Source organism: Typopeltis vanoorti, chromosome 10, assembly GCF_054136105.1.
Source record: "Typopeltis vanoorti isolate ZY-2024b chromosome 10, IOZ_Tvanoo_1.0, whole genome shotgun sequence".
In the NCBI taxonomy this organism is placed as follows: Eukaryota; Metazoa; Arthropoda; class Arachnida; order Uropygi; family Thelyphonidae; genus Typopeltis; species Typopeltis vanoorti.
Window position 1 is genome coordinate 51,990,597 of NC_143558.1, and position 17,383 is coordinate 52,007,979.

At 37.3% G+C, this 17,383-nt stretch overlaps 1 protein-coding gene across 1 annotated transcript in view; it reads left to right on the forward strand.

Annotated features, from left to right (window-relative positions):
• The window catches only part of LOC150102416 (muscle-specific protein 300 kDa-like), a 1,203,500-nt gene that overhangs the window by 219,241 nt on the left and 966,876 nt on the right, over positions 1–17,383 (forward strand). Inside the window, exon 16 of the mRNA XM_090399574.1 lies at positions 5,861–6,004. Within this exon, the coding sequence (XP_090255700.1) occupies positions 5,861–6,004 (144 nt within the window). The remainder of the gene's footprint in view (positions 1–5,860; positions 6,005–17,383) is intronic.

A 17,383-nucleotide genomic window follows, 5' to 3' on the forward strand; every position in this document is an offset into this window, starting at 1 on the left:
AATCCTTTGCATCTAAATCATTAATACTGCCAATCGACAGCACCCCTTAATGCTATTTACAGGCCACCAAACTTAAACATGATAAAATTCTTGCATGAACTCAATTGCTGGCTTTCACACCAAGAATTATGCTCAACTAAATACTGTACGCCCACATATACAAGACCCTTCGACACTTTTGCCCATGTCACAAGAAGGAGAATCCATTCTGATAATAGGGTAATCAATCCGTTTTGTGGGATGAGTTGTTTATTATTATACATCGGAAAATTAACTTTTCTTTTATGAACTTTGTAATTTTTAAAGTGGTATCTCTTTTTGCTAGTATAACAGTATGAAAATTTTATGTATAAAGCACGTCAATTCATGCTGAAGGGGAAAAAGAATTTTTCCCCTTCAGCATGAATTGACTCTTTTTGGCAAGGTGTCAGACTAAGGTCTCGGATCTGTGGTCAGACAGTACCTAATGATAATCGGTAATATAAAACATAAATATTGCCAACAAAAACCATAACATCATGTACTAGAGAAGAAATAGCAGGAACTATCACTGCTTCTTGCTTAGATCATATAAACATTCAGGCACCACCAAATAGTTACACTGCAGCAGTCATAATATTTAAGTAGCACATCATTACTTCATGGCTCTAAACCTGCACACTAAGACAATATCCATGCAATGCTCCACATATGAAAAGCAACATAAAACAATAATAGAAGAAAAAATAGTCAACCACGAAATAACTAAAATTGACTGAAAACACATAGCATCACCAGATTCAATACATACTGTATTAACAACATTAAACTCACACCGGAGGAAATATATAATTTGTTCAAGAACAAGCCAAAATCCTTGGATAACATAAAACATAATTCTAGATATATACAGAAAGGATATCCTATGGAAACAATTAAAGTGACATCCAAATAACACAGCTTTAAAAACCGAATATAAGATAACAAGGAATTGCCTTACAATAAGAAATAAGAAATGCAATAAGAAAATACTACAGAGACAAATTAATCTCCACACAAAATGATATGAAACAAACCTGTATCTGATCAGCGAGATGCTAGATTGTGCTCCCAATACTACTGCTTCTGAAACCCTAAAACACAGCTGCATGAAAGATGCTAAATCTATTCAATAACTAGCAAATGACTTTAACCACTTTGTAGACTCCATCCAAGAACTACAGAGAAATATCCCTCCATTCACAAAATTTGATTTTCCACTTGGATCACAAGCAAAACAGACATTATGATTCCCAACCTTAAAAGAAACAGAACTTCTCTCTGTAATACATCAAATCAAACCAAACAAAGGCCAAGGAATTGATGGTATAAGACCTAAGGATGTCAAGCATAGGATGGTATAAGACTTAAGGATGTCAAACATGCTACTAGCCTAGGCCCTATCCTATTAAAATTAATAAATAAAATATTTAAAACCGACAAACACCAAGTATGTTAAAGACTGCCATAATCACACCCATACGCAACATCAAAAAAGAAATTTAATCAATAATTATGGACCCATAGCAGCACTACCAATTATCAATCAAATTATGGAGCTGATCGTACTAAGGAAACTCATAACATATACAGTGAACTTTCATATTATCCCCAAAGAACAACACGGTTTTCAGAAAAATAAGGGAACAACATCTCCCTTGGAAGACTTTATGGATGTAATTAATATCACCTTATATAAAAACAAAATTGTCATGGTAGTCTTTATCGATTTGACTAAAGCATTTCACACATCACACATCAAACCTTATTAGAAAAGCTGAGACATGTTGGAATAGATGGGCCTCTGCACAGGCGGTTTATTAACTACCTTCAAAGTATAAAACATATCACACGTATAGGGTCAGGCCGCAGTAGAAAGCTACCAGTACCCAGTGGAGTGCCACAGTGAGTTGTTCTCTCCCCATCATTTCATTTATATGAATGATAAGGTAACTGCTTTCATGGACAGAGGAAAAGGATACACAGTAATATACTTAGATTTCGCAAAAGCTTTTGATAGATTACTGCATGATAAGTTGATAGTAAAACTAGAGTGGATGGGGTTGGATATTAGATTGGTGAAATGGATTGGAGACTGGCTAGCTGATAGGTATCAACAAGTTGTGTATGGGGGAGCAATATCCAGGAAAACGAAAGTTACTAGTGGTGTGCCTCAAGGGTCTGTTTTAGGGCCATTGCTGTTTAACTTGTATATTAATGATATTGGTGAAGATTTGGATGGAGATATTCAGTTGTTTGCAGATGATACAAAGTTGGGATGAACCAGGAAGAATAGAGATGTTGTGGCCTTACAAGAAAACTTGCATAAATTGAGTGATTGGGCAGGAATGGGGATGTGAATTCAATGTTGCAAAATGTAAGGTGTTAAAATTTGGAAAACAAAAATGGGATGCTGAATTTATGATTGGTGAGGATATATTGTCGGAGGTGGAGGAAATAAGGGATCTCGGGGTGAATAGTGGCTAAGGATCTGAAATTTAGGTGATATATAGCCAAAATTGAGAAGGCAACACAAAGGTTTCTGGGAATGATGTGGAGGACACTGACTTGTAGAAGTAGGGAGATTCTTGTTCCATTGTATAAGGCTTTGATTAGGCCACACATGGACTATTGTGCCCTGATTTGGTCACCTGGTTTTCAGAAGGATGAAGAGATGTTGGTAAGGGTCCAGAGGCAACTGACTAAGGTAGTTTTTAACCTCTGGAATGTCGAGTATGAGGAAAGATTGAGAAGATGCAACTTGCAGAGTCTGGTGGACAGGAGGAAGAGGGAAGATACGATATACACCTACAACTTATCAAGGGGTTGTTATAGGATCAATGCTGGAGTGGTTCTACAGAAAATAGTGGGAGATCAGGGGAGAACCAGAGGTCATCCCTGAAAACTCTATAAAGAGGGTGTGAGTAGCGGAGTGAGAAGCAGATTTTTTTCATGCAGAGTTGTGAATGATTGGAATGCTTTGCCTGAGAGTGGGGTGTCTGCAGAGAATTTGAGTGTGTTTAAAGCATGGTATGAAGAGCTGTGTGTATGATAAAAGGACCTCCTAGATCATATCCGTCCATATAATGCAAGCATAGCTCAAGCAAATATGCAGCATGATGTAAATCTGCTCATTCACTGGCTCACTAAAAGCTCCATACTCTTAAACTTAGATAAGTCAAAATTAATTATATTCAGACATTCACTGACTCAACCAGTTGATAATATATATATATATATATATATATATATATATATATATAAATAACCATCCAACATCCAATCTCCAACATAAAAAACACACATAACAGTACAATCACTACCGTCACTCAGGTTGAAACAATACGATACCTTGGAATTTACTTTGTTGCAGATATGAACTGGAATAGCCACATAAACCATCTACAAAACAAATTGCAAACAATAACTGGCAAACTCTACAGGTTAAAAGACATACTTCCAAAACTACAGGACAGCCAGAAATACATACCGTATAACAATGTTGCAAAATTTGGGTTGTTATAGGATCACATATAAATGTAATAATCACTATGGAAAGGCCACTCGAAGCTTATACATCCCCAGCTATGCTAAATAAACTACATTTTGAATATAGGAACCTTACAAACTACAATGCCTGAAAAGAGTCTTAAGGACATTACTATGAACAAGAAATTCATACCCTACACACCTTACAAACTTAATGAAACACAGTATATTAGTTCAGGCTTTACAGTTCAGTGATGCATCAAAACATTCCAAATTATATCTGCGTGTGTGTGTGCGCACATGCGTGCATGTGTGGACGTGCATGCGTGTGTCCCAAGCAATCAAGCCAATAAACAATTACTGGTGCCATCCACAGATAAGCTTAATAAAAAGCTTCAAGGTTGCAAGCTGAGACATTACATCTCAACTGAGATCAACACAAAGAAAAAAAAAATCCATTTATTACATTTAAGTGCTGTAGCTACAGTGCCAAAATACATTAAGGCAAAAATTGTAAATATATATACAGTATATATACATCCCTCGATTAATGTGCCCCTGATTAGTGTGTCATTTTTTTTTTTTTTTGATACCCAAATTTGATTAGTGTGCCTATATACATCTTAAAAATCAATGTTACATATTTTAAAAATTTTCTATGTATACATTTTCATGGCTAACTATTTTAAAAAATCACTCACCAGGATGAAATAATTTAGTTACCGATTTAAAACATTTTACAAAGTTTTTTTTAATGACATACTACACTACTTCAATGTACACTATATATATACTATGTTCCAAATTTTTACTGCCAAAATTATGTCTCCTATAGTACACTCACAGATTCGAAACCCTTCGACACTTCTGCACATGTCACAAAAAGGATAATCTATTCCGATAATAGGGTAATCAATCTGTCTTCTGGGATGAGTTGTTTATTATTACACATCGGAAAATTAACTTCTCTTTTATGATCATTGTAGTTTTTAAAGTGGTAACTAGTTTGCTTGTATAACAGTTGGGAAATTTTATCTATAAAACATGTGATTTCGCGTGTTGGTGACCAATTTGTACATCCTGCATTTCTTTCTCCCCTTCAGTGATAACATTCAAGCGTTAATTAAATCTCATTCTGAAGAATTGAGTGATTCCAACCTGCTAAATTTAGATGCATAATGGGAAGATCCCGAAGAATATGAAGAAAATTTAACCACTGATAGTCAGCCAAAAGAGATTTCACAGAAACAATTTGAAAATATTTTTTGTACAATTGAAGTTTTTAAGCAGCAATGCTTAGAGGCTGACCCTGATGAAGGGAGAAGCAGTAAAATTTGCAGAAGAGTAGAAGAGGCCATAGGACCATACCGTCAGTTGTATGAAAAAAAGAAATAAAATGCCTGCCAAACTATATTAGCTCAATTCTTTGTTAAGAAGTAGAATAATAAAATTTATGTTTTGAATATGTTTTATTGTCTTTCAGCTTCATGGTTTTCTTTTAACTAAGCCTTGAGACATACCTTAATTCTTTTATAAAAAAATTAAGGTTCAAAAAAGAAATTTGAGGAATGAATTATACTTTTTCCCATCGGTCATTATATTCGATTAGTGCATTTTCGATTAATGCACCTGTTTTAAAGAATGCAAAAAGTGCACTAATCGAGGGATTGCTCTATAATTTATTGTTATTGTATAAATATTGTAAAAAATGTAATCTTATTCAACTGCAACTTATAAACTACCAACTACAGTAACTATTAATAATACATCATACAAAAAAGAGAGAAAGAAAATTTATATGAATTCAATTGTTAAAAAACCCAGAACAATATGGGTTGTAAACACATAATATATAATCATAATTTGAATAATAAAAAATTATTGAATTTTTTTTTTATAGAAATCTAATGTGGAAAATGAACCATAATCTGCAGCACTTAGTTGCTGTACTTTGTAAAATAACATGTTAGAATATCACTTAAGATGATTCTTGTATATGTGTAAATATTTTTGAGATCAGTAAAAAAAAAGTAATTTTGTGGATAATGTGGGACTTTCTACTATCCACAGTGCAGACCCACACACTAGTGTGGGTCTGGGATGAGTCTTTGGACTCAAAAAGATGTGTATATGATAATATGTGTGTGTGTGTGTGTGTGTGTGTGTGTGTGTGTGTGAGAGAGAGAGAGAGAGAGAGAGAGAGAGAGAGAGAGAGAGAGAGACAACATTTGTGAATCTTCTCAGGTTCATTTCTAACATATCCTCATACCCATGAAAATCTTTGACATAGATCAAAATCTTATATATATATATATATATATATTTATTTATTTTAAACCCTTGTATTTTACAGGAACTAGAAGAAGAAATTCATACAAAACAAAAAGATTTTTTAAGTTTGTCAGCTAAAACAGAACAAATTAGAGGAGATACCAGCCTTACCTCACATGTGGCAAAATTGCATAGCAGATATCAAACATTAAGAAGCACAGCAAAGGTAAAAAGCTTATTTTTAATTTAATTGTACAAGTAAATTTACAGAATTTCACTTTAAATCTTGTTTTAAACAGACAGAAACATTTATTCCTGCAAGCCTGGTTGGTTGAACAGTTAACATATTCAGCCTTCAAATGTTATATATTCAAATTCCTCTATGGATATTTGATGTTTTTGAATGTCTTTCATTGGGATATTCAGCTTTTTGTTTAAACCTACTTATAGAGGAAGGAATATAATATAATTTAGAAACCCACCTTTTCTTTATAGATTATGAAAAAGCATTTCATAATCTATAAAGATTTAATCTGAAAACAATTTAATATAAATTGTTTTCAGACATTATAGAATTAAATAATATATGAGTCCTAGGACTCATCGAGGGAGGGCACCTACTCTCCATCTCTCCATCATCATTTACACCAGCACCATCAACTGCCTACCAACACCAGTGGTATTTTCACAGAAATCACAAACATCCATGCCCATGGTGGGATTCGAACCCACAGCCTTTTGGCTGGAGAGCAGATACGCTAACCACTCGGCCAACCAGGCCAGCAAAAAATTTATTGAGTGGAAACAGTGGAATGAAGAGGAATGCTTAAAAAAATCCAAGTATATAAGTTTTCTATTATTTTTTGTTTTTGTAGATGATCAGGTAATAATATCAGGTAGAGAGACAATTTACAAGAGCAGCCTGGTGGAGTTGAGTGATTAGCGTATCTACTCTCTAGCCAAATGGCTGCAGGTTTGAATCCTGTGTTGGACATGGATGTTTGTGATTGTCTGTGAAAATATTAGTGGTGGTAATGGACAGCAGATGGTATTAGTGTAGATGATGTGGTTTGCTGTACTTGGTGGATTGAGTGGTGGAGATGTAGAGTTGTAAAGTAGGTGCCCTGTTTCAATGAGTCTTTGGACTCCTTGTAGGTGTCATGTAATAATAATAACATTTTAGTAGAACAATTTAGAATGAAAATATCTAAGGGTAAAATTACATAATGGCATTTGTGGACATACTCCATCTGGAAGTAAAATAGTTATTATTATTATTGCACCCTCCATGGAGTTGGTAGACTCATCATGAGAGGTTCATTCAATTGACAACATATTTCTCATATCGAATCTTACATTCCTTAACACTCCTTGCAATAACAACACATTCTGGTAATGCATTCCATTCACTGACAATTCTTCATGTAAAAAATCTACTCCTCACACCCCTCTTCACCACACTCTTACATAACTTCCAGGAATAACCTCTGATTTTTCCCCTCTTGCCTTCAACTCTTATAATCTCATCTGGATTAATCCAATTAAATTCTCTCACTAACTTAAATGTCTCTATCATATCACTCTTTTCTTCCTATCCACCAAATTTTGCAATCCACATTTTTTCAACCTCCTTCCATAGCCAGCAGTCCAAAGTTTTGATATTGTCTTAGTCACTCTCCTCTGGACCATCTCCAATGTCTCCACATCACACTGAAAACCATGTGACCACATTTGAGCACAATAGTCCAATTGTGGTCTGACCAGTGCTCTATACAGTGGTACAACTGCTTCCTTATCTCTACATGTTAGAGTACTTTTTACTATAGCAGCACTATGATGTGCAGCCTTTGCAACACTAGCAGTTATGTCCTCTAAACTTCGGTCTAATGACAACCATCATTCCTAAATCCCTAATCTCATCCACTTTCTGCCATATGGCAGAAAGTGGATGAGATTAGGAGATTTAGTACACAACCCTTATTATTATTATTATTATTACAGGCAACTCCAAGGAGTCCTTAGGCTCATCGAGGGAGACCCGAAACATCATGTCCAGAAACTATTCAGCATCCACACAGTATCTATCATACTTTAATTTGAACTCACTCACAGTCATGGCACCCACAACAGACACTGCAGCTTATTCCACTCATTCACCACTCTCCAAGCAAAAAAACCTAGTTCTGACACTCTTGCTAACGACACTCTGGCCCAGTTTCCATGGATGGCCCCTAGTTCTCTCGTCACCAGACCTGTTCTGAAAAATTTCCTCTGAATTAATCTTGTAAAAACCGTTCAGTAATTTGAATGTCTCAATTATATCACCCCTCTTCCGCCTATCAACCAATTTCTGCAACCCATAGATCTTCAACCTGTTCTCATAAGGTTCATTCCATAGACCAGCTATCATCTTGGTCACTTGCCTCTGGATCCTCTCTACCTCCTCCCCATCAAAAAGAAACCCTGGCACCCAGATCTGGGCATAGTAGTCAAGATGGGGTCTTATCAAGGCTCAATAAAGAGGAACAATAACTTGCTTGTCTCTGCTCGTCAAAGTATTCTTCAGTAACCAAGTGATCTGATGAGCTGATTTAGCTACTTTTGCTATGTGTCCCCTAAATTTTAACTCCCTGTCCACCAACACTCCCAAATCCCTGGCCTTGTCAATCTCCTAGAGTACAGTTCCACCAATGTAGTATGCTGCAGCTATTCTTTTCACCCAAAATGCATAACCTTGCACTTTTCCACATTAAACTGACATCCATTCTCCTTAGCCCAGTCTTCCAATCTATCCAAATCATCCTGCAAAATTTTGACATCGTGCAGATTTACTATTGCTCTACCCACCTTTGCATCATCAGCAAACAAATGAACATTTCCTCTCAGATCCTTTCCTATATCGTTAATGAACAAATTTAACGGCAATGAACCAAGAAAGAACCGTGTGACACACCACTAGTCACAGGCCAACTTTTGGACTGACCTCCTGAATAACCTACTCTCTGATATCTCTCTCCATTAACTACGCTCCTGTCCATCTCACTAACCCTATATCCATCCCCATATGCTGCAGTGTACTGAGAATTCCATGTGGTATCCTGTCAAAGGCCTTAGCAAGGTCCAGTGGTATCAGTGTGAACTCATTACCTTTATCCAGTTCAGCTGTCAATGTGTTATAAAACGTCAGCAAGTTACTGAGGCATGATCTACCCTTCACAAAACCATGTTGTCCCCCATACTGTATACCATTATCATCTATCCATTCCTGTATTTTTCTCTTGACTACTCATTGTCAAGGTTTTGGAGAAAAAACCTTGACAATGACTCCTGATATGCTGATCGGGCGGTAATTTGCAACAGCAGTCTTGGAGCCTCCTTTATGCAATGGAACTATTTTTTCCTCCTTCCACCCTCTCGGGACTAACCCAAGCCTGAGACTCAAATTAAACAAAATGGTCAAGAGCACTGACAATTCTTTTGCTGCTTCACATAAGACCCAAGCTGGTATACCACCGAATCCCACAGATGTATTCACATTAAGGTTTTGTAATATATGATTCACTTCCATTTCATTCACTTCGTTTCTTGTTTAAACTATTGGTTCCTTCATTCCTGCAATATCACCACCTGGATGATATATTCTTGCAAAGTGCTCGCTCAGTAATTCCACTATTTCAACTGATTCAGTTAACTCCCTACCATCGGCATTCCTTAAAATCATTCTGCCATATACATTTTTCTTTTACTTGCAGCATATTAAAAAAACTGTTTGGAATTCTCTTTAGCTTGCATTGCTAATTTCCTTTCATAATTTGCTTTTCCTTTTCTTACTACACTAGTTACCCTTCTGGCCTGTGCTTTATACTTTTTTGTGTGCCTGCAGGTCACCTTTCCCCTTAAATTCCCTCCACAGTGTCTTTCTTTGCAGCCCAAGCTTAATGGTGTTATTCATCCATTTAACCCCCAGTTGATTTACTATCCGGACTCTAGGTATGCAGTCAGACATTACCTCCTGCAAACACTCCTTAACTACTTCCCATGCACTATCAACATCCAGCTCTTGCAGTTTTACATGACATGGCACTGAACCAAGCAATCTCCTCGACTTGTCATACTTATCAGCCCACATGTACCCTGTCTTAATTGAAAATTCCACACATTTAGCCACCTCCCAGGTCAAGACCTTATGATCACTTTCACCAATATGTGACAACATGGTCATATTCATTACAGTCAAATTCTCAGATGCTATTACCAGGTCAAGCACTCTCAAACCCCTAGTATTTTCAATTACATGCTGTCTCAGATAGTTATTGCTTAATAACTGAATAACTCCAGTTTCTTCCTCACATGTATCCTGTCCTCCTACCAATCAATGTAACCATAGTTGAAATCCCCCATAATAATTACCCGTCTTTCACTCATTGAGTCTATTTGCCTGTGCATACTATCTTCATCATTTATTCCATCACCTGGTCTATAGCAGCACCCAACTGTGTGTTTTGTTCTGCTAGCCTCGATCTCACACCAAATAGCCTCAAATGTGCTCTTTTTACTATCCTGCAGTTCAACTTCTATTGTCCTTGGCTGCAGTTCATCAGCTATCATCAATAACACTCCTCCCCCATTCTTTTCTCTCTCTCTGTCTCTCCTGAACACATTTTACCCTTCACATTCTATCCCACTAACTATATCATCTAGCTATATTCATTACAGTCAAATTCTCAGATGCAATTAATAGGTCAAGCTTTTTTACACTTTTTCCAGTCTCCAGACACCAAATCCATTTAGATGCAAACCATTCTTCTTGTATAAGTCTTTTTGCCCATCAAACTCACTCCACACATCCACAAACTCCACAACACTCCTCCTGCATAACCTGCACATAGAGTCATTCGCAATTATGGCCCTCCTTCTCAATTCTACTCTGTCATACCGCAGCAACACACTCACTATCTTAACTGTCTCACTCTTTTCTTTTCTTACCTCTAGTAATTCCTTCAAGTCCTCTCTCATAGCAAATTTTTCACCTTTTAAATCATTCGTTCCTGCCATTACTATCATTTCTTTCACTCTATGCTTTTTTGCTCTAATAGACTCACTTACATCATTAATTTTCGCACCCAGAAAGCACGATTTTGTCAAACTCTCATCTATTACACCTTTTACTACTGAATCACCATACAACACTTGCTCCTTAATTTTTCTTTCACTCCTGATCATGCCCTCATTTTTCTTATCACACATTTGCTTCTTTCTGTTAGCTGATGCAATTGGCAGACAATTTTGTAATCGTTCCCGCTGCTGCTTCGCCCTATGTATCATGCCATGCAACCATGCAATCTCCCTCATTGCAACTAACTCTTCATTATTTTTATCAGTCAAACCATTCTCTCGCTCTATACTTTTACTTTCACTCTCTTTTTTACTCTCACTTTCAACACCACTCTCAATGCTATCTGGCACTACATCACAATTTTCTATCACATCACTATTTTCTATCACATTAAGACTTTCATCTACTACATCAATCTCTCAACCTGAGACACACTTCAAATCCTTGCTTTCATGACACTTTCGGCATACTTTCCCACGACTATCGTTATTAAAGCAAACTCCAGTCACTCTAGGGAAAGTGTACATCCCACAGACGTTACACTGGATGAACTCCTTTGGTTAAATTTTTTAAACAAAGACAGCTATTATTTCGCCATTGCCTTTCTTTGCATTGGTGTCATGTGCTATGCTACGTATCTACCGTATCTTATTAAATACTAATTTAGCACTAATTAAAACAATTTTTTTTTTTTTGCTAAACAGATTAACTCTGCAATATACTATAATTTTAGCACAATTTTTAAACTAATAATGCTATTTTTTTAGAACTAAATAACTTATCTTTTGGAGCTCTTCAAACGATATCCCACCATCAGTGCGCCCTGTATAGGTGCATTATATTTCTGCACTCCAAAATGCAACACCTTGTGCTTATTGATATTAAAACTACAATCCCACTCCTTTGTCCAAGTAAAAGTCTATTCAAATCTTACTTAAAATAATTAAAATAGTAATGCTACTTATAAATCTTCCCAACTTTACATCATCAGCAAACAACTGCAGATCCACAGTTAATCCACATGATATATCATTTACAAGCAAGTTAAACAGCAGAAGCCCAAAAACAGACCTCTGGGGCATGCCATTGGTTATCCTCCATTTTTGAGACACTACTTCATCATAGATAACCTGCTGGTATCCTTCGAGAGCCAATCTCCAATCCATCTAACCAATATACTATATATTCCCATCCTCTGCAGCTTTTACACGGACTTATCATGGGCTATTCAGTCAAATGCCTTTGCAAAATATAGAAGAATAATTGTTTAGCTATTTCTGTTAATTAACTTGGCTGTCATCACTCCATATAAAAAGTTATAAATTACTAAACCATGACCAAACCTTCACAAAGCCATGTTGCCTCTCATAAAATATCATATTTCTATCCTACCCATTCCTGAATTTTCTTTTTGACCAATTTTTCCAGTAATTTTACCCAACTCTTGAGATACTGTGATTAGTCTAATAATTATGTACTGAAGTGTAAAACCTCCCTCACACAAGAAATTATTTTGCCCTCTTTGCAAACTTATATACACATCTAATCCTCCTGTTTTCATATCGACTTTGTACAATATCCTGAGAACTTCCAGCTCATCCATCTCTCTACCCACACTTATTTCTGTCACATATGTTAAAGCAGTAACCTCACTAGGATAATATGTGCTCTTGCAAAGTGGTCACTTAGTAACTCAACTATTTTATCTGCTTCTGTCTCCTCGTGATCATTACTCTTTAAGATTAATCTTACCTTGTCATTCTCCAATTATATATTTGGTTTATTCCTTTATCCAAGTGTAAGCAAACAAAGTTTGCACCTGAAGTATTTTCTGGACTGTGGAAACTCATGACAAAGGTGGTATAAGTTCTCATCACTTGCCTTAGTATCCCATAATGCAAAGCACATCTCCTTGCGAACATGTATAATGCTATGCATTAAGAGAAGGGTCACTACCCAGACCGGTTTCCCTGTTTAAGTATGGGATTACCTCTCCAAAATCTCGTGATATCCCCCAGATCACCCAACAATGAGTGACCCATAGGATCAAAATCTCAACATTTTTCCCCTCAGTAACTGACTTACCCTCCCACTGAGAAGAACTCTCAGCATTGGCTCTACCCCATGACAGGCTCTACCCCATGACAGGCTCGCCCCCCCCTCACTGAGCAGAGCTACTCGTATTTCATCTAGGGGCACTAGCAATGGCCATGCCTCAGTTAACTTCATGGGCTACAGCATTGCCATTCACCCCCCCCCACAGAACCTGGGTGACAGCAACAGCCGAGCCTCAGTTAAAACATCATGGGCTGCATCATTGCATTCATCACCCAAGCTTCCAACTGGTTTCGACCTTTACTGAGGTCTCATCAATGGGAGCATAGCCAAGTGAAAAAACTTCCATTAACTTATCTCTAATCCAGAGAATTTTAATAATAAAGTGTGACACCTTTTGGCAACTGGCATATTGAAATATGACTTCTTCATTACTTCCACCATGGTATCATCACCTCTGGATCTGGCTCCCACTGATGAGACCTCAATAAAGGAAACCAGTCTGGGTAGTGACCCTTCCCATAATGCATAGCATTATACATGTCTGCAAAGAGATGTGCTTTGCATTATGGGATACTAAGGCAAGTGATGTGAAGTCATGCCACCTTTACCACGGTTGCGCCAGTCCTGAAGATACTTCAGCTCAAACTTTGTTTGCTTACACTCGAATAAAGGATTAAACCAAGTATATAATTTCTTGGTATCATTAATTTATAGTATAACCAAGTGAAACACTTTCAACAACTGATTTTGCTTTCTTGTCTGTGCCTTGTATCGTTCATCAGTTTGTTGTCTCCTTTCTCTTTATATACCTTCCATAGCATTTTCTTATTCTGCATCTCATGCTTCATATTACTCATCCATCTAACTCCTATCTGATTAACCCTCCTTAACTTAGGTATACAATTTAATGTTGCTTCCTCTAGATTATCCTTAACTACACTATCTGATTAAAAAAGTATACGGACACCTACTCAAAACTGTAATTAGACTTTCCCTGTGACATACTTTCCAGTAGTGGATATTAATACAGGATGGTCTGCCCTTTGCTTCTATGACAGCTCTAACTCTTCTGGGGAGACTTTCTACCAGGTGTCGGAATGTCTTTGGAGGAATGGCAGCCCATTCTTCTTGAAGAGCTGTAGCCAAACCAGTTCGTGATGTGGGCCATTGGGGTCTGGAGCGAAGTCAGCATTCTAATTCAACCCAAAGGCATTCTATGGGATTCAGGTCATTGCTCTGGACCAGCCAGTCCATTTCTGGAATGTTATTGTCCACAAATCATTCTCTTACAGACCTTGCTTTATAGTAGGTAACATTGTCATGCTGATACAGACAATTGTCATCATCAAATTGATCTTCTACCTTACACAGTACACAACGGGTCAAAATGTCCTTGTACCCTTCTGCATTTAGATTTCTGAGTATTGTTACGAGAGGGCCAAGTCCATTCTATGAAAAACACCTCTATACTATAATGCCACCTCCTCCAAATTTCACTGTTGGCACTACACATGCTTGCAGGAATCGTTTTCCAGGCATTCACCACACCCATACCATCCCATCGGACTGCCACATGGTAAAACATGATTCATCACTCCAAAACACACATTTTCAGTTGTTCAATGGTCTCGCTCTTTACACCACTGTAGGCAGCGCTTAGCATTCACAGGAGAAATGTTTGGTTTATGGGCAGTTGCTCTACCATAGAACCCCATTCCTCTTAACTCTTGATGCACAGTCATGGTGCTGGCTGGACAGTTAGTAGCACTGTGGACCTTCCAGGTGATTATTTCACTCGATGTCTGGTGATTTCTACAAACCACCTTCAATGCTCGATGGTCCCCATCTGTCATTAAATGTTGCCTACCCGATCATGGTTTTGTTGTGATTGTGCCTTCACATTTCCACTTCACAATCACACCAGCTGTTGACTTTGCCAACTTGAGGAGGGTTGAAATGTCTCTGACAGATTTCTTACTGATGAGGCAACCAATAACGTGTCTACGTTCGAAGTCACTGAGCTCCCTTGACTTACTCATTCTGCTCGCACTTCTTATCACTGAACAACACAGAGGGGGAGGGGGATACTTTTGATCAGATAGTGTATATCCCATGCAATACTAACATCCTTACCCTGTAGTGCTTTATGCCATGGCACAGATTTAAGCTTTTTCCTAAGTTTGTCATAATCACCTGTCTTGTAGTTCCATATATACCGCTTCTTGACAGAATATTCCTCATGTTTTATAATCTCCCAAGTCAAGACTGCTTGGTCAATTTCACCAATCAGAGGCAATGTGTTTACCTTAGTTATCGATAGTCCTTCTGATTCTATGACTAGGTCCAATACTTTTCCACCCTTAATCCCCTCTATCACCTTCTGCCTTATGTAATTATCTCTTAGCAGGTGTATAAATTCTGTTTCCTTCTTGCTATGTGATCTTTCTTCCTTCCAGTCTATGTATCCATAGTTGAAGTCACTCATAATAATCACTTGACCTAATTTAGTACTAACCTAACTTGTACTAATTTAGCTATGCATGTCTTCCAGATCATTTGTGGAACTGACTGGCCTATATTATCGATCAATTTCTTCCAGTGTTTGTAACTACATCTGTGGTTAGGTTTTACAGAAAACGTAAGAAATTGAGAAAGAAAAAGTGTTGATGGGTAGAAGTATGACCAGAGTTTTTAGAAAATAGAAAATTTTACAAGAGATTATTGTTATTTTCTTTTTCTATAATGATTGACTTCTGAACTTCATGACATTGTCTGCTACCACTCTCAGATCTCTAATTGCCTATGTCTACTTCAAAATTTCCCCACTAAGTGTATACTTTGCATTCCATCATTGCCTTCCACATTTCAGAACTTTACTTTTTTGAAGCATTGAATTAATGTTCCACTCACATGGTCAAGTCTTCCTGTAAAGCAGCCCTACATAACCCCTAATGATTCTCCCCAATTTTGAATTATTATTATTATTATTATTATTATTATTATTATTATTATTATTATTATTATTATGGGCAACTCCAAGGAAGTCTTAGACTGATTGTGTGAGGTCCTAAACATCAAGCCAAGAACTATCCAACATTTGCACAGTATCTATCATACTTTGCTTTGAACTCATTCACAGTTGTGGCACCCACAATACTCTGTCAACCTATTACACTTATTCACTACTCTCCAAGCCTTACTAACCACACTGTTAATCAATTTCCATGGATGGTCCAAAAATTTCCTCTGAATTAATCTTGTAGAAACCCCTCAGTAATTTGTATGACTCAAAATCATATAACCTCTTTTCCACCTATCAACCAGTTTCTGTAACTTACAGATCTTCAACCTGTTCTCGTAAAGTTCATTCCATAGACCTGAGGAGAGGGTCCTGAGGCGAGTGAACTCCCCTCAGGACCCTCTCCACATCCTCCTCATCACAAAGAAACCCTGGCACCCAGATCTGTGCATAGTAGTCAAGATCTTATCAAGGCTTGATTAAGAGGAACAATAACCTGCTTGTCTATGCTCTTCAAAGTATTCTTCAGTAACCAAGTAACCTGATAAGCTGCTTTAGCTACTTTTACTATGTGCCCCCTAAACTTTATCGACTAACACTCCCAAGTCTCTGGCTTCATCAATTTCCTAGAGTACAGTTCCACCAATGTGGTATACAGCTGGTAATCTTTTCACCCTAAAATGCACAACCTTACACTTTGCCACATTAAACTGACATCATCTGTATTAACTATTGCTCTACCCAACTTTGCATCATCGGCAAATGACTGATCAATTCCTCTCAGATCTTTTCCTGTATTGTTAATGAGAAAATTAAACAGTAGCGGGTCCAAGAAAATAACCCTCAAGCATGTCATTAGTCACTGGCCTTCTTTTGGACTCTACTCCTGAATAAACTACCCTCTAATATCTCTCCATCAACCACCAAACTATCCATCTCACCAACTCTATATCCATCCCCATGTGCTGCAGTTTAATGATTAGAATTCCATGTGTTATCCTGCTGAAGGCTTTTGCAAAGTCCAGCAGTACCACTGTTAACCATTATCTTTATCTGTCTCAGCTGTCACTGTATTAAAAAACATGAGCAAGTTACTGAGGCATGACCTACCCTTCACAAAACCATGCTGACCTTCATATAGTATCCCATTTCCATCTATTCATTCTTGTATTTTGCTCTTGACCAACTTCTCCAATACTTTGACAACAACTCCTGATATGTTGATCGGTTGGTAATTTCTTACATCAGTCTTGGAGCCTTTATGCAATGCAACTATTTTTCCCTCTTTTCACCCTCTCGGGACTAACCCAGAGCTGAAACTTAGAATAAATAATATGGTCAAGGGCACTGACAATTATCTCATTGCTTCACATAAAACTCAAGCTGATATACCATTCTGGTCCCAGAGCTGT